Here is an 18,431-nt window from a genome sequence, read left to right on the forward strand (position 1 = left end):
GAGCGGCCGGTCCCGCCTCCTCCTGCTCCTCCTGCCCGCGGCTCTCGGTGCGGCCGGTCCCGCCTCCTCCTGCCCGCGGCTCCCGGTGCCGCCGAGGCCTGCCCCGGCGCTGACTCGCCGGGCCGCGGGGTGTCGCGGAGCCATGGCGCAGCGGAGGGCGGCGGAGCGCGGGCCTTGCCAGGCGGCGGAGAGCGCCAGGCACCAGCGGCAGCTTCTGGAAGGTGCCGGGGGCTCGGGGCGGCGGGAGCGGCGGTGACCTCGCCCTGGCAGCGGGACGGGGACGGGCCCGGGCCCTGGTTTGGCTCTCGGTGCCCGTCGGTGCTCGAGCACCGGCCCCGTCCCGCGCGGGCTCTCGGGCGGGAGGGCGGCGCGGCCCCGGACGGTGCGTGTGGGGTGAGGCGGCTCCTGCCCCGCGGGTGCTGGGATGGGGCACCAGCTCCTTTGCCTTCTCCCCTGCGTGAGGGAACACGCGTGGGTCTGTATGCGTGTGTGTGTGTTATTCCACAACCGGCACGGCTGAAGTACAGAAAGTGGAAGTGGCAGAAAGTGCAGTTGGCTGTGTTTTCCTTTTTTCGCCTTCTAAGTTGCTTATTTATTTATCTATTTATTTATTTATTTTGCTCCTTGGAGAAGGTGGTGTCAGACTAACCACGGTCGCAGCGCACTGGAACAGGCTGCCCAGAGGGACTGTGGAGTCTCCCTTGCTGGAGATGCTCAAGAGCTCTCTGGACGAAACCCTGTGCCATGTGCTCCGGGATGACCCTGCCTGAGTAGGGAGGTGGGACCAGGTAAACCACTGTGGTCCCTTCCAGCCTGACCCATTCTGGGATTCTGTGGTTGTACCTGGTTCATGGATGCTGCCTTTGGCCTCGTTTGGCCTCGGCTGACCCAGCGCACACCTGCGGGGTTGTGCAGACCTCAAACCTAAAAAACCTTTAAGCCCATACAATTGCCAGCTCGTCCAGCTGGCTCTGTGGGTTTCGTCATCCTCTTTCTGTGTTTCACAACAGTGAGGTGTCAGCGTGACCCGTCTGAGTGTTGTGTATTGGCATTGTGGTCATGCCAGTGCGAGGGAAAACACAGGCTTGGCTTTTGGTGTGCTGTTCAGGTGACCCTCGGTGGGAAGCTGTGCAAGCCTCAAAGTTCCCAAGGAGAGAGTGGTTTAATACTCACACACATACACACCCTAGTGTGGGTGCAGAGGGTTCTTACTGTTTCTTTCAGTTTAAAGTTCTTCATGCGTATAGCTGCATTTGTGTGAAACAGCATATTGCACATATGTGGTCATTTTAATAAAAATATAAAATACAGGCCTAAAATGTAATTGTGTCACTTACTGTACTCCCATTGCTTCCCTTACACAAGAATTTAAAGGCTAATAAAAATTTATAAAGACATATCCAAGAGAAGTCCTCTTCTGGTAATTCCCAAGTCCAGGAACTGTAATCTTTATATTACAGGCTGGTGTGCATGTGTTTACATGTTTCTTCCTGATGAGTGTGTATCAGCTAACTGGCCAGTGGCTGTGCCTGGTAACCTTTCATTGGAGGGGAAAAAAACCCGCAAATCTGTTATTGAGCAGGTTTCAAAGTTGTATTGTACATACTGAAAATTTAACTTCAAGTTAAATCTAGTTAATTAGACTGGCAGAAGATTCCTGGTGAAAAGGAAAAAATACGTATGGCTTATGTCGTTTTGCTCTGTTTTTCTCTTTAGAAATGTATTTATTAATTGATGCTCAAATTATTTTGGATCATAGAAGTTGACTTCTATGGGATGTTTGCCAGTGTAAGAACTGCAAATTTGTTTGAAAGCTTTCAGGGAATGTGAGCTATATATGTTACCAAAAGCATTTGTGGGAAGATTATGCCCAGAAGAGGGATTACTTTTAATATTCCCTTAAAGTGTAAGTTTGAAATCTGTTGTAAAATGTGAGGGATTGCTTTTCCTTCTTTTGTTTTGGTAGTGTTGGGGTTTTTTCTAACTTTGTTTTATGTTTAATTTCAGGGAAAGCTCTCGCAGAAGGTGGATCGGCTCGGACATCACTTCTTATTTTGGTCTCCATATTCTTATCAGCTGCTTTCCTTATGTTCCTGGTATATAAAAATTTCCCACAACTTAGTGAGTAAGTATATCAGGAAATATTAATTTCTTAATGCGTTTGATTTTCAGTATCGAATTTTAGAAAAGCCTGCATGGGGTTAAGTGAATTTTACTCACATGGGTTAATTATAGACATAACCTAAAATAACTTTGAGTTTATAGCCTAGAATGTCAGGATACAGAGCTTAATACTGAGATACTGACCAGTAGGATCTGTGTAAAGAGAGTTGTACTTGACCTGGGGTTCTGTTGCACAGTTGTGATACCGTGTTTTGAAGTGTTACCCCCATCACATCAGCAGTGTTAACTGACTGTGTTCTTAACCTTCTTCAGCTGAGAGCCAGAATATGCTTGGTTAGGGCTGGTTTCGCTTTAAAATTCCTTGTACACTGGTAAAACTGGAGGCTGGCACCAAAAGGGGAAATCCTTCTTAGCTGAGCTTCATGTTCTCTTTTTCTCCTTTTGTGTCATCACGTATGTGTGTTGGAAAGGTAGGCAGGTTGACAGGATGGAAGCCTGCTTGCCTGACAACTTTCCTTTTCCTTTTAGTAGTTAATTTTCTGTCTGATTAAGTGGCTCAACAAGTTCAGTTTGCAACAGCTCAATCCTTAAGTCTGATACAGAGGGAGTGAAGACACTCAACTGTGCTGCCCAGGGTTGAGGTGTGACCTGAGATTTTGCCCTGAAAGCTTTATTTATTTGTGAGGTGAAGTTCTGCCTCTCTTGCTGCACTTCAAATGTTGTGACCCCAGCGTTGAGGCGGCTGTGTTTGGTTTTGGATGAAATGTTGAGTGCTTTCAGTTGCCAAGGTTTGGGTTGCGTAATTATTTCTTTTTGATCAGTACTTGGTAAGAAAATAAAAATCCTAGAAAAGAAGCAGATGATTGTACTGAATTAAAAAAAAGGGTTGCAAATATCTAAAATTGGGGATTTTCTAATATAAACCAAACTGTAAATAATAAGTGTTCCTTTGAGAACATTATCACAGCAATAATAATGGTTTGTTTGCTGAGGCTGTAGTTTAGTGATGTAGCGTGTATAATTATGTCTATATTCAGTAATTGTACTATTTGATTATATTTCCATCACTCCTGATTTTTTTTTTTTCTCTCCAGAGAAGAAAGAGAATGTATAAAGGTTCCTAGAGATATGGATGATGCAAAGGCCTTGGGAAAAGTCCTGTCCAAATATAAGGACACGTTTTACGTTCAAGTGTTAGTGGCTTACTTTGCCACATATGTTTTGTATCCTTTTTTGGACATAAAGGGCAGTTTTGTTGTAGCCATACTTCTCTGAAACACTAAATGAAAAATATGAATTTATAAATTCTTGATCGTGGATGAAAAAGTTGAACATACCTGGGAGTGTTTATGAACAGACACAAATATTTTAAAATCTTTGAACTTAAAAACTTTTACTGAGTGTTCCAGTAGGTTTTTAGGACTATAAGAAAGGGTTGTGTAGAAAGAAATTGATGTATGCATTTATAGTAGTAAATGCTGTTGGGGAAGCAGCTTCACCTTTACTGTGTCTGTTATGGACAGTATTCTTATCTGTGGTATTAAGCTTGGTCTCACTTTAGTGCTATGCTAACTCTATAAATTGGAAACTGAATTTTGAGTTAGAAATTACTGTGATTCTATAGGAAAACTGAGACTATTGCACTGCTTTTCCTTGAGACATTCAAAAGTGCCATATGAGGGTAATTTACAGAATATTTAACAACATTTCTGAAGGAAAGTGTTTTGAGCCGTCTCTCGTCTCTGCAGTGCCCACTTTCAGAAAACCAAATCTCTGTTTCCTTTTAGAGGGAGCTGGATTTCTGAAGTACTTTCTGTCCAGCGGGACACAAAGGCTACCTGTGTTCTGTGTCAACTTCTTTCTCCTGAGTGCTGAATATATTAATTAATCATTAAACACACTCTTAACTGGAACACTCAACTAAAGGTTAATAACTTCAAAAGCTGTTTAAGAGGTTCGTTTTCGTGCAGAAGGCTTTCATAACTCAAGAAAGACAGCACTGAATGTGCCATCAGTGATTATCCTTTATCTTATTCTTTTAAAGTGTGTTTCACCAATAATAGGTTTAGGAAGAAAATTAAAATGTTAGTTTATATATTAACAAGAAGTAGAATAGACTTGGCTGTTTATTGGTCTACTGTAGCAGCTGATGTGACGACATTCACTGTCACAGCAGTAGACTGTGATCCACTGACAGGCGTGTTCCAGTTATCTCCGAACCTTGACACTTGCTTAGCAGAACCTGTACTGGTTGTAATGGACTCCAGGAAGATTATCTGGCTTTTTAATATTTAGGTCAATTCAACTCAGATAAAGTAGTGTGCAGATTTTTTTTTTTTTGCTTTAACTTTTCTATCCAAAGTGGGCAACACCTGATAGCCTCAAGTGTGCCTAGCAAGCCTGAAGCTCAACTGCCTATTGGTTTATACTGCAGAAACTTAATTGTTGCCTTTTTGAAAATCACTGACTGAAATTAGTGATCATGTACTGTAATGAGTGATTACACCATGCCTACCTGTAAGGAAGCAGCTGCCTTCATACATTTCAGTCTTCCATGAAATTTGTAATTGTGGGCTTGGACAGCCCTGTGAACTTGTCAGAGTGAATATCTGAAACCGCTTATCTGTAGTAAACAATGTAAAATCAGAAGAATGTGTTTCCTGGAAGTCCCAATAAATCCCCAGCGTCAGTTGTAGCACAGATGGAGAGAAAAATATAGTCAGCTTTTATGTAGTGACTTATTTTTTTGTATATAGAATGATGAATCTACCCCTTGTTGCTCTGTGCTTGAGCTTCTTGCGCTACTCCACAAATGTATGTTGAAGCAAGGATCTTGAGAGGCTGTGCCTATATATCGACATGGTAACATGTATCTTGAATGCTTGGAAAATTAAGTGGGTGGCTTTTTAAAAGTGTTTTTCTCCTTGACTAAAATGCATCCAGCTTGCAAACATTTGCTATTCCTGGGTCTATATTCCTCAGTATCCTGTCAGGGTTCCTTTATCCCTTTCCGCTGGCCTTATTTCTTGTTTGTTTGGTAAGTATGGAAGATAGCTTGTGAGGGCACGTATTTCTATCTCTTTGGAATACAACCAAGCATGTGAGCAGCTTCCTGTTGGAAACGATCAGAGTCTGAGCAAAACAGGGATATACTTCAGTTTCTGGCAAACAAATGAGTTCTCATTTAGCTCTGCTGTGAGAATGGTGTTATCCACAAAATTCACCGTAGCATGGGGTGATGATCCAAAACACTAAGCTGTTTCTCCAAGTTTTCTTAATAACCAAGGCATTCGAGTGTGAATCAGCCAGAGTTTACTTTATTCTAAATTTGTTTACCATCTGCCAGAACCCAGTTGTAATTTCAGAACACAATTACGGTGGTTTTATTATCGCACTGCGAAATGCGTCTGTTTTTTAAATGGCTTAAATGTGCAAGAAGCTTAATTTAAGATTTGAAATGTATATTATCGACAAGCTTCAAAAAAGATGTGCAAAAGATGCAGTTGTAATGTGCCTTAGTATTGAGATTATTGAGTGATTGAGTAGGTAGGGAGGACCATGTGGCTGAATTTTCAGGTTTGAATCTCTTTAGTGCCACTGTGCCCCTTATTTGCAAAGCTTTTACTGTTCAAAATCTTAAAACTGCAGAAGCACTCAGTGTTAACTGACAGATAGTCAAAGTTTTCTACTTGGAATGTTAAGATTGATCTAAATGCCTTTGGAAATAAGGGAACTGTTTTGGGTCAACAGCATTCTTAGGGGGCATGTACATACTGATGGAGGGCTGAATGGAAACAGGCTCTAGCCCCCTGGTGTAATTAACAGGGATACAAGGCTGAGATTAATTAGAGTTTCTACTCATTTGTTGTCTTTTTTTTTTTTCAGTGCTCAGGACTTGGAGCTTCATTTTGCTATATGCTTTCATACCTAGTGGGACGTCCTGTTGTATACAGATATTTAACAGAAAAAGCAGTAAAATGGTCAGAACAGGTAAGGCTTCTAGAGATGCTGGAATTTGATACAAAATGTATAGTGGAATAGCATGGAAATCTAGGAGGGCTTGTGCACATGTATCTAGTTATAAAGAGAGGATTCCGACTCCTCTCCGAGAGTGTGTAGTTACTTTCTCTGTGTGTTTTTAAACAGTGGGGAGTATTCCTGTTTTTATGGTATTTCCCATGAGAAAGTTGTTCTTACCTAGGAAGAGTTTTTAATTGACCACCCTCTGCTTTAGCTAGTGTCAATAGGAACCCTCTGCAGCTTCAGGTAATGCCAAGTAATTGCTCTAACCATCAGGGCTAATGAAAGCTGGGCTTGTGTTTTTGTAGGGCAGGGAAACCTGTAGCTGTATGTCTGATTGCAAAACCTCGATTTGAAGGTGTTATTGTAGCTGGAGCGTTTAGAAACTTTCTGTTACAGTATCTGGTAACGTTATTTTCAGCAAGACTTAATTGTGAGAGGAAGCTAAAGGTTCTGAAATACAAAAACAGTGTATGATTTGTACTTGACCTTTTGTCTCTTTTTTTTGATACTCTGAAACATGTTCAAACATTTATTTTTTTTTTTGCAAGCATGAAGCACAACTTACTACTGTATTCTATTCAGGATTTTTTTGAATCACATAAAAATACTTTAAACTTTTCCTCATTAGATAAGATATGGAGCTGTGTCTGGCACAATTGACCTCAGTAAATGATACAATAGTGTTTTGACTCTAGACCCAAGTATATTTTAATGTTTCAGAATTATAAAATCAAGATTATATTGCAGTATAATCTTGAGGCCACTCTGAGTAGCAAATGGTTCCTATTTCCATTAGTAGAAGTAAATATGATTTTAAATTACATGTGCAGCTCGTATCTCACTGTTTCCAGGTTAATAGGACCGTATCATCCTTGCATATTGAGGGCTAAGCCATTTCATGTGCAGCATTAATCAATATTTAAATATTTGTCCTTCACTGAGATTTAAAAACCCTACAGTATTATTACTGAACAACAGCAGGGCTTCTGATTTTGGTGTTACAGTTAAATATAAATTTGCCTAAAGCTGAAAAACAGGGTTGTGACTGGGGTGAGTTGCTCTGTGAGGTTTCAGATGGAATTGCAATCGGACCAGGTTTGATTTCCACTCTTTGGGGCCAGATGACCGTGTTTGGGCTTAAGCTTAGTGAAGGTCTGCCAGGATAGGCCAGAAGTGGAGGATGCTTTGCCATCCTGGTAACTTGGTTTGAGGTTACACTACTTGTTTAAAAGAGCTGATTTGCTAAAGCCAGGCTGGCAGGAGAAGAGACCTTGCTTGTAGCACTGGTGTAAGGAGCTGGGCTACACCTGAGAGTATAATGAAAACTGTGAATGGAGTTGGAGCTGTTGTCCTTGCTCCTGGGTGATGCTGGGCATTTGAACATATGGAGAGACAGGCTTTGCAACTGTGCTGGCAGCAGCCACCTGATGAAGTTCAGAGCCATGACCTGGGTAAGCTTCAAGTGAGGAATATAGCTGTGTTTCAGGTTGGATCGTGAGTTAGGGCAGAATGGGCTGAGGAACAAACTTCATTGCTAGTTCCTGCACAAGCTTTAGGAATGGAGTTACGGGCTGGCTGTGTTGGTTGGGCTACAGTTAGGCAGAGGGAGCTGTGCTGGAGTTGGGTAAGGCCTGCTGCTGTCCCGAATGACTTGCTGCTTGAGTTGGGTGCTCTGCCACAGACCGGTATTTCCAGACTGAGTACTATTTACAGGTGATTCACTGGTGACTCTTCCCCTCATGCATTGTTTAACTGCTGTTTATGTTTGCAACTTGTCAATGTGTACAAAAGATAGGACCTCCCTCACAAACCTCTAGGAGTAAAATCGTTCTGTATTTTCAAGGCAGGGATTTTTTTTTACTAATTTTTTTTGTTGTTTTTGTTTTGGCAGGTTGAACGACACAGAGAACACCTCATTAACTACATAATATTTTTGAGAATAACACCTTTTCTTCCCAATTGGTTTATCAATATAACATCTCCTGTAATCAATGTGCCATTGAAAGTGTTTTTCATTGGCACTTTCCTAGGTAAGAATTGTGGCTTGTGAGCCATAGTTTGGGGGGGCCAGAAGAAGGGGCATGATTTATCTCTCCCTGTATGTGTTATTCAGCTGAGATCACACCTACCACATAGCTGAAAGATTCCACAAGCATGTTGTTTCTATGTGTGGAGCTTATGGCATCAAAAGATTTTAGCAGTTGGGACTGTTCTCGTGTCCTGGATGAGAGGTAATGAGCCCAGGCTTAATTACTTGCTTAAGGAAACACATTATATGAACACTTTATTAGTAACATTTTGTTCTGCTCCATGACTGTAATGCTTGTGAACAATTACATGCTCCTATTTTGGGCTCAGCATGGTTGCATGAGGGTGTACATGATGTTAATCTGAAGCATTATTTCTCAGCTTCCCACTCCATGTTGTCCATTAAAACGTGTCTCCTGAGGAGTGAATTAATAATTTAATTAACGTAGTGCTAAACACTTTAAGTTTCTTAATTGGCATATTTTTGCTAACACTTTTTAATCTGGTTAGGAAACAATCCATATTTTACCTTTATGAACTTAAATAAAATCACTTTGTAAAATAGACAACCTGCAATCTGCAGACTCTAAAAAGCAGAGATTATTTGCTTAGACTTGTGTTCGAGTTTGTGTTAAAAAATGGTGTAAAACCAGTTCTTTTGATAAGTGTTTTTCGTCTCTGATTTCTGTATTTACAGCCCTCTTAAAAAAAAAAAGCACAAGGTGACAAAATCTCAAACTTTTGGTGTTAGAAGTTGGATGACTAATTTATGGTTTTTTTTTACCCTAACAAGTTGTTTTTTTCATCCTTTCCCTGCTGCAGGTGTGGCACCACCGTCTTTTGTAGCCATTAAGGCAGGAACAACGCTGTACCAGCTTACAACAGCAGGGGAGGCTGTTTCCTGGAACTCTGTTTTTGTTCTCATGTTTCTAGCCATCCTCTCCATCCTACCAGCTCTCTTCCAGAAGAAACTGAAACAGAAGTTTGAATAAGGATCAAACTGGACCAGAATTTCCCATACTTCATCTCAGGATCAGCACTTCTGATATTTGTATATTTGCTTTTCTATTGGATCTTAAGCAATTAAAGGGGAGGCTTGTAATTGATAAGAATGTCTTTAAATGAACACATGGCCTTAAATGGAAGGAACTGTGTTCAGATATGTACTGCATATAGTTTTGTAACCAAACCATCAGTGTTTTGCTTTGGGTGTGTGTGTGTGGCTCTCAGAATGAGGGAAGTGAAAACATAGGTGTAACATCTTGCTCTAGTTATATGCAGAGCAAAAATTGTAATGTGCTGATGCTTTCTAACACTTGGAAGAAAAAAACCTTAATTACCCAGTCCAACTTTGTAACATTCTCTGTAGGCTTGCATGTGATCTGGTCTGAGAGCATTTCTCACTAACAATATTTCCCTTCCTTTTTGCCTTTGGGAGTTTCAAAATAATAATATAAGAACGGTGCTCAATCAGAAACAAAGGTTCTTTGCAGTACTTTAACTACAATGTTATTCTCATCCTGTTTGTTTACTTCTATTTATTAGTGCTGTGTGGAATTAAATACTTGAACCTACATCTGCTTTACTAACTGGATTAACAAAGGTGAAGTGTCACATCATTCCCTCTTGTCCTCTGTTAAGTTTTATTCTGGGAGAGGATATAGAAAGGGAGAGAGCAGCTTAGAATTTTTATCTTGGCTGGCTGATGATTCTTAAGTTCTAATTTTAATTTTTTTCATGTTTATTATTTTGCCAATATTTCACTTGCATAGATTTATCCTGCCAATTTAAAGTGATCGTATGGTTATATAAAACTTTCAGTTCTCAAGTGATTTAAAAATGCTTAAGCAGTGTAATATTACCATTTCACAAGCAATATGTAAAGACTATAGAATTCTTCATTGCAGCTTGTTTAGCTAGAAGAAATGTCAGGTACACAAACTGGTGCAGTTCCTGTTAAGTAGCTGATCCCAAATAATGCTCAAAGCACCATGTGACAGCAGGCTCTTGTGTCAGTGTATATAAAAATGAAAGGAGGGTTCCATTGTCTCCTAACTCAGGAACTGGCAATGGGCAACCAGCTCTGGTTCACCTTCAGGAGAAATACGTGTGAGGTATGTGATACCTCTCCCTGTGTGCTTCCAGCTGTCGTAGTTTGTTGTGTTGTCAGTGGAATCCCATGAAACGAGGCCCTGACCAGTGAGGAACTGGGGAGGGCACTGGAGTTTTACCCCTCTGAAACCAGTGCTGCTGACATGCTTTAAGTTGGTGCCCCTGCAGTGTCTTGCTGAAATGGGAGTCAACACATCAGCATGTGCTCCAGTTCCAGGGTTTATTTGTCTGTGTCCTCGTGTTAACTCATGATCATATCACAGATCTTTGAGATGTAAGAGAACAGTTCCATAAATGTGATACTGTAAAAGGTACTGGTACCTTTAAATGGGTTTATTCATTTTGTAACATAATGTTAATTGACTCTTTCATTTCATCACAGTATTATATGTAAATATATAGTAAATACTATTGATACACTATTTGTCTTTTATTTAAATCTGGGCTGCACAGTAAATGGTATTTTTTACATAAGGAATTCATATCAGTTCTGTTTGCAAACTTATTGTAAGATCATTCAGCTTCAGCAATTATTTTGTTATATAGAATTTACTCTAAAAGTGTACTTTGGCATTTAAAACTGAACAGTGATTACTTTTATTGCTGCTGTTCTAATCTCCAGAGTTCCTCTACCCAAGGGATTTATTCCATAGTAACTCTGAGTGTGAATTTAGCTGTGTGAGCAAGGGTCCCCTGGACTACTGAGTATGAAGCTGCTGTAGATTTACAGCCTGCTTTTCTGCATAGTTAATTTTTCATGCAGATGAGCTCTTAGAATAAATTACCTACTACTTACTGTCCAGTGGCTTTTGTCTAAATTTCTGGTCAATAACAGATGCTGTTGTAAAATCCCTTCTATGCTGTGTAAAGCCAATGTTTTGGTGGAACCTTGACACTAAAGAAGGAACTGAGCTATGTTTCAATCTAACTATGCTATCACTTGACTTTTTCACTGAGTTCTGTTTCACTGTGTAGATGGGATCAGGCTTTGTTACTCAAAACCTGTGTTTGAGCCATAAGACTGAGTTCCCATCACAATGACTAAAAGCCTTAAAACCTTAAAAAGGTTGAAAATAAGGTTCTTTATTTTTTCAAAACCTTAGCATTTTTTTAACCTGTCCCTTCCATGTTTATCTTCAGCTGCCAACAGCCTGAAGTGGTTCCCTACCCCATGAAGAGTTCTGAGGGTTTTGAAGAGTAAGGCAGGCCTTGTGAAAAAGGCAAAGAAAAGCACTGTGCTGTGGAATACTGTACTAGCCTACTCTTTCCTGTAGGGAATCCAGCAAGTGATCCGAGAGAGAGCTGTAACATTTTGGCAGAAAAACAGCGGCTACCAAGAAACTTACCAGGAAATCAGAAAGATGTAGCTTTGTTTTTTAATTGCAAGGGATTTTGAGCTGTTAGGTGACCTGTTTATCTTCTGGAATTTTTTGTGATACCTGCATGACATCATTACTAAGTGTCTCTCTTTATTTGATAATAAAGCTATTATATAAAATATGAAGCCCTGTATTTTTTGAGTATCATGAAGCATGCTGAACTTCCCACTAAGTTTAATTTTTTATTAACCTGTTTAAAAGGGGTGAGTTCTTCCTAAATGGTATTTTTAATGACTGATTAAAAATTAAGCTGAGCTGATTACATCTGTAAATGAGATTAATTCTGTTTCTCCCTTTATTTCAAAATAAGTAGGTAAACTTGACTTCCTTTTCTCTCTGAAATTGATTTCTCATATACAGCAGTAAATTTGAAAAGTCCTTCTGGTTTGCACTGGAAGGCAACTGGATATAACTTGTTTTATCTCCTCAAATAAAACTATTTCCATAATTTGCCTTTTTTTTTATTTGCATTAATTCCTGATGGAAGGCCCCTGTGCCAAACTTTTTTCAGCTTCATTCACCTTCCCTTAATATTCTGTCAAGCCCAGTTTATGAAATGCTTTTTTTGCTCTTGTATTGAAAGCTTACTGAAAGGGTAAGACAGAAGAAGTAAAAGTTTAAAAAAGAGAAGTCTTTCTTTAAAATGCTACTGAATGATGTTGTTATGCAAAGTCAAAACATGTTATTTGTTTTTAGGTAACTGAAGATTTTTGTGTTGTTCCTGAGAATTTTCATGTACATTTTCTGTCCTAACCCAGTTTTATCACAGTAACTAAAATGCAGTGTGTATTGCTCCCTTTGAGGGATGCTGCCTGCCTCATACTGCAGTGTACTCTGGATGAAGCTGAACAAGCAGCAGAATCAACTCAGCCAGGTACCTGATCAAGGACTCAAACACCTAGAAGCTCCTGCAGGTCCACTTTCAGTTGTAAGGACTAACTGTAACAGAAGCTTTTGTGAGAGCTGTTGATACAGGAATGAAATCCACACCTCTAGTGTTTTGCACTGGCAATACATTCGAAAGGAACAAACCAGGATTTCTTTAGGTTTCTTAGTCACATTTTTTCTTTCATCCTTGTAAGTGGTAGCAGTGTAGTAATAACTCTGGGAGTAGTGGGAGCTAAAGCAGTAAGAATCAGACCTTCTAGTCAAACTCCTCCATTTAAAATCCTTTGGCACAGTGAACAGATCCTGTCCCAGAAGTGCTTGTCCATTCCTTGGCATCCACTACAGAGCCAGTGCCAGAAAGGAGAAGTCAAACCATCCCTCAAATACTTAATGAACTACTTTTTATAATGTGGGACAATCTCTTTTGCAGGATTAAAAAATTGGGGATGTTTTTTTTCCTCCCAGAAGACTGACATGACAAAAAACTTTCCTTCTATCATAAGTTTGTGAACCCTGTGGTTTAGTATCAGAGTATTAAGAGGGAAATGAAAAAAGTTTTTACAGGAGAGCAGGATCCAGAGTGAGTTTTGCAAAAATGACTCTGACTATTTTTATGACCAATTGATGTCTTGCAGTGACAGTTATAATTCTCAGCTGGTGGCTTTATAGCTCCAGGTCACCCAAACTGAAAGATGTTATGGCCTGTTAATAATGGCAATTAATATAAATAAGAGCATAATATATTTACTAACATACTATAACTCCCCTCCCAGTTCTTAAAAATACTCCACTTAGTGTAATAATTCACGTTTCCTTGTTTTATAGTACACAAGGAAGAATCTGCGTCTGGGTTCCAAGAGCTAATTCAGTGACTGGTGTATATATGAGAAGCCTCATAAAAGCTCCTTTCTGTAGACAGCCTTCCAAACACAGAGAATTCTGCTCAGGTACAGCTGTAGGACTTCAATGATCTCTTCGCAGCCTTAAAAGGTTAGAAGGCTCTGGAGAGGGGTGGGAGTGCTGAAGTGGGAAATAGCTTTGAAAAATCTGCCTTGTAATTAAGATCTAACGTTACAATCATAACTCCTGATTTTTCTTTTACAACCTAGCCCTGAGCAGTTGTATCCAAAACCTGGAATTTGCAGTGTTTACTGTACTTGGAGGAATTCCACGTCACGAAGAAGTATTCTGAGCAGATCACTAAATCATTTGTATGTTTGACTCTTTGTTCTGTGTTAAACTGATTTCTCATGACTGTGAGAATTACAAACTCCCAATCAACCCAGAATTTGTGCAAGATTTGCTTCTACAGCTGGATTCCTATAAGTCTATGCAGCCTGATGGGATTCATCCAAGAGTACTCAAAGAGCTGGCTGGTCATCATGAGACCTCTCTCAATGATTTCTGAATGGCCTTGGGAATCTGGAGAGGTCCCAGTTGACTGGAAGCTGGCTAATGTTGTCCCAGTATTCAAGAAGGGCAAGAAGGATGACCAGGGAAACTACAGGCCTGTCAGTCTCACTTCAGTGCCTGGTAAAATTATGGAGAAGATTACTCCAGGAGTTACTGGAAAACACCAGGAGGGCAATGCAGTCATTGGTCACAGCCAAAATGGCTTCATGAGGGGAAAGTCCTGCTTGTTGAACCTGATTTCCTTTTATGACAACATAAGTCACCTAGCTGACCAAGGGAGAAGCCAGTTGATGTAATCTGTTTGGATTTCAGTACAGTTTTTGATACTGTCTCTCACAGGATCCTTCTGGACAAAATGTCCAGCCCACAGCTGGATAAACACATCATGTGGTGGGTGAACAACTGGCTCATGGGTCGAGCACAGAGGGTGAGAGTGAATGGGGTGACATCAGACTGGTGACCTGTCACTAGTGGGGTTCCTCAGGGCTCCATCTTGGGCCCTGTGCTCTTCAACATCTTCATAAAGGACTCGGGCCCAGGACTGGAAGGGATCCTGAGCAAGTTTGCAGATGACACTAAACTGGGAGGAGCTGCTGACTCCCTGGAAGGCAGGGAGTCCCTGCAGAGAGACCTTGATAAATTAGAGGACTGGACAATCAGCAACCATAGGAAGTTCAATAAAAGAAAAGTGCCGGATTCTGCACCTGGGATGGGGCAACCCTGGATGTACAGACAGACTAGGGAATGAGAGGCTGGAGAGCAGTGCTGCAGAAAGGGACCTGGAGGGGTCCTGGTTGTTGGCAAACTGAATATCAGTCAGTAGTGTGGTCTCTAGGAGGTGGAGACAAGAGGGACAATGCTGCTTGGGAGCATAAGAAGTGTTCAGTGCCTTGAAGTGACAGTTGTGCTCTGATCTGTGCCCTGATGGGGGTGATCTGGTGTGCAGGCTGTAAGCCAGAAGTCTGTTGTGTCCATGTCACACCAAATGCATGGTCAATAAGCAATCGCAGCCAGTTCCCAGTGTCCGGTTTTGCAGACTGGAGAGGATTGCTTTAATGGTAACAGTCACTGCTTTGATTTTTTTTTTCTCAAAGAATCCAGGGTAAATAACCTAATTAGAGTCATTAGAAGGTGCCTCGTACAATCAGGACCCTGACAGCTGCAGCAATCTGTTTGTGCTTTGAGCTCTGTTACCTTTCTAAGCTTAGCTCATCTTGGGAAACAGCTGCCCAGAAAAAAAGGAGATACCCTATTTCAGCCTCTTTCAATTTTCTGAATGAAACTGTAATTTGCTGTTGTGGTTTCTTATTGCTTATTAAATAAACTCTTCCAATAATCATGACTGTGATTGCTGGCAAAGTAAATCTGATTTAACTAGCATGAGGAATAATCAAGACATCTTTGCATTAAGTTCCATCTTCACTATTTTAAAAAGACTTTATTCTCTTTGACTTAAGGCTTGAGCTTGAAAGTACCAGTCTTTGCCATTGAAAACAGCAGCTGAATCAACACTGATAGTCTTGCCAAAGACAATGAATCACTAAATGTCTTTATGATTCTGTGGCTAAAGAGTCATAGTTTGCACAGAATTCACCTTTCCACAGATTTTTCTCAACATCATAAAGAATACTTTGAAGAATTTGTAATGTAGTCTAGAGTGTTGTTGCCTCAGTCAAGGACATCTAAACCACTTGCAAAGTTTCCTGATTTCAAGAATTGCCATATTTTGGGTGTTTCCTGCAATGGGAACATTGCTCAAGATTAAAACTACTGGCCTTTGAATTAAACATCACAGATGTTTGTGGTCACTAGGCAAGAGTATGTCAGAAATTAAGTCATCAGGGACGAAAAAGATACAATAGAAAAGAGACAGTCATTGACAAAATGGGAGGAGAAAGCTCTAGGTATTCAGGTAGAGCTGCTGGATGCACAGATTTAAGAGTCTGTAAGTTGGCTGGGAACGCAAAGAATTTATCTGACAAAGTATGAATGAGCCTTCCACAGCAAAAATTGTGGTGACTGTTATCTCTCTTGATTAATTAACCCTTTGGTGGTTCTGGTTCAGCAAATTCCACTCATCTTGTCCCTTTCTTGTAGCAATTCAAAGCAAATCTGAGGTTCTTAGTCTAAGACTCTCCTTTTAAAAAAGCATTTCTTGTCCCTTACCCTGTTGCATATCAAGGCACATGTGCATTTAAATATTGCTGCTCAACAGTATGTCTGGTAATTCTCTGCTTACTTACTGGCCCATCTAACTTTATTTGCTAAATCTTCTAAATACATGGTTATTGCTGGAACAGTTACAGTGCAAGTAAGAAAATTTTTTTATTTCCCCATTTTACTCTTTATTTGACAAAAAAAGCCCCTGCCAATATCTCTGCCTTTCTTACAAGGCCTTCTGAGACCCTTGGGCTGTGACTTTTGTTTGTAAGGGTTAAACTGCAGTTCAGGCTTACTCAAAAAAAGTTTACCATGTGCTGAATATGTTGTCCTTTGCCACATCAAAAGCAGATTGAGAAGTAAAATGTGCAAAAAATGGCTAGAGAGCATAGCAGAGCAAAAGCAACCAGATTTAGCAAGTTCTGTTCTCTGTTGTGTCTTCTGCACAGCACCAAGCAGACTCAACATAATCTAAATGTGCTTATTGTAGAGTTAACTTGAGCCTTTCACTCTAATATTGCTCCTACCCTGCCATCTTTATTGAAATCTTTCACTGAAGTTTACTAGTGGTTTAAAACTGAACTGTCAGTCAAATCTAACCAAGATTTTCATGCATTGATAACCAATTCAGTCTTAATCAAGTGACTACGATAGCATCAGTGTTTCCCACAGTTGTTCCTATTTCCAAGAAGGATGGTAAAGCTCACTGGGCCCAGTGGTATAAGAGCTTAATTGTTGTACTGCAAAAGGCTTAAACCATTGGTGAAGTCTTACATATGCTGCTGTCTCCAGTGCCCACAGAGAACTTGGTATGTCTTGGCAATGAAAACTCAAATACGTGAGGTTTCGTATGCTTGGTAGCGAGTTCTATTTGGTGTCTGATCAATTCAGCATTAGGGATGCAACCTTAACTACTTGGGCAGTCCTAGGTCATAAACCTTAAAGACTGCAAAGTTTTAATTTCTCCTTTTATAAGCCCTACAAGATAGGTAAGAATTCAGATGCAAATGCCACAAATAGAGAACTGAGAGAGAGGAAGGGGAACTACTTACAGATCTAATTTTAGAATAATGAGGCCATCCCAGGTACCTTTATGGTCAGTGGGAAGAGTGCTGTCAAGACACATTAGTGCACATTAGTAGCCCTTCAGCAGATTGGTTTGGGTCATTCTTCCTTTGGCTTGTCTTCCTTTCCATGCTGGGCCAGAGTGCGGAATGGATTTCACACAGCTGTGGAAGCCCAACTGTTAACAGAGATGCCTGTGATGTTAATCCAAGTAGGAAAAAGAAAGCCCTCTTAAAACCAAATAACCTTCAAAGCACTTCCCCTGCACCCACCCTCCCCGTGACCTGGGCCATTTCAGGGCACGGCTGCTCCAGGAAGCTGTGGAGTCATGACAGGATTGGGGCCACAGCCCTTAGGGAGAGGCGATGGGAAGCTGAAGGTGATGGGAGGACCCAGGCCCAGAGCTGCTTTCAGAGCACCACCACACTGATCTGTGCCCTGAGCAAGTGGCCCCAGCAGTGCCTTCCTGTCCTCTGTGTCTGGTTCTGGTTCCGTACAGGAGAGTCGTGGAGCTCCTGGAGTGGGTCCAGTGGGGGCCAACAAAGTTGATCAAGGGACTGGAGAATCTCTTCTGTGAGGAAAGGCTGAGGGAATTGGGCCTGGACACAATAGATTGGACTCAGTGATCTCAGAGGTCACTTCCAACGTAATTGATTCTGTGATTCTGCTCAGCCTTGAGGACAGACGACTTAGGGGGGACCTCATCAATGTCTCAGTGTCTGAAGGGAGGGTGCGACGAGGATGGACCAGGCTCTGCCCGGTGGTGCTGAGCAATAGGAAATGAAACAATGGGCAGAAACTGATGCACAGAGGTTGAACATGAGGAAGAACAAGAGGAAGAACTAAGTGACCGCACCGGAACAGGTTGCCCAGAGAGGGTGTGGAGTCTTCCTCGCTGGAGGTATTCAGACGCAATTCTGTGCTCTGGGATAACCCTGCTTGAGCAGGGAGGTTGGACCACATGACCTGCTGTGGTCCCTTCCAGCCTGGCCCATGCTGTGGTTCTCAGCTGGGAGGGGGCAGATCGCGTTCCGGAGGCTCTCACCGGGGCAGCGCCGCGATCCCCCGGCACCGCCGCCCCCTCGCCACGGCCGCCCCCTCAGGCAGGCCCGGCGCGAGCACCAGCAGCAGCATGACGTCACCCCCCACGCGCAGGGCGCACGCGCGGCGTTGCGGCGCGCGGCCGGGCCGCCCCCCCGCGGGAGCAGCGGGGGCCGTTCCCACAATGCCGCGCGGCGC

General features: G+C 41.6%; 1 protein-coding gene and 1 long non-coding RNA gene across 3 annotated transcripts; one reads left to right on the forward strand and one right to left on the reverse strand.

The window, feature by feature from the left end:
- The first annotated feature begins 18 nt into the window (after window positions 1-18).
- Window positions 19-11,791, forward strand: TMEM41B (transmembrane protein 41B). Of its 2 annotated transcripts, none has more exons than XM_064657355.1 (7): window positions 19-221; window positions 2,008-2,125; window positions 3,219-3,347; window positions 5,068-5,161; window positions 6,010-6,114; window positions 8,039-8,177; window positions 8,998-11,791. In XM_064657355.1, the coding sequence occupies exons 1-7, from the start codon at window positions 143-145 to the stop codon at window positions 9,165-9,167; spliced, it is 834 nt and encodes a 277-aa protein (XP_064513425.1). In that variant the 5' UTR covers window positions 19-142; the 3' UTR covers window positions 9,168-11,791. The 2 variants fall into 2 exon arrangements, with proteins under 2 accessions (XP_064513425.1, XP_064513424.1); XM_064657354.1 differs by lacking the exon at window positions 19-221 and adding an exon at window positions 540-1,906.
- LOC135415532 (uncharacterized) lies at window positions 8,996-18,319 on the reverse strand. Its single transcript, XR_010431173.1, has 2 exons — window positions 18,049-18,319; window positions 8,996-17,370 (listed from the first exon to the last, which is right to left on the reverse strand). It is a non-coding gene; the product is annotated as an uncharacterized LOC135415532 (long non-coding RNA).
- Between the last annotated feature and the right edge of the window lie 112 nt (window positions 18,320-18,431).

Source organism: Pseudopipra pipra, chromosome 6, assembly GCF_036250125.1.
Source record: "Pseudopipra pipra isolate bDixPip1 chromosome 6, bDixPip1.hap1, whole genome shotgun sequence".
NCBI classification, from domain to species: Eukaryota; Metazoa; Chordata; class Aves; order Passeriformes; family Pipridae; genus Pseudopipra; species Pseudopipra pipra.

Coding starts and splice junctions, on each gene's coding strand:
- TMEM41B (XM_064657355.1), top strand. CDS start 143: ATGGCGCAGCGGAGGGCGGCGGAGCGCGGGCCTTGCCAGGCGGCGGAG. Junction 6,115..8,038: donor CAGTAAAATGGTCAGAACAG/GTAAGGCTTCTA, acceptor TTGTTTTGGCAG/GTTGAACGACACAGAGAACA. Junction 8,178..8,997: donor TTTCATTGGCACTTTCCTAG/GTAAGAATTGTG, acceptor TCCCTGCTGCAG/GTGTGGCACCACCGTCTTTT.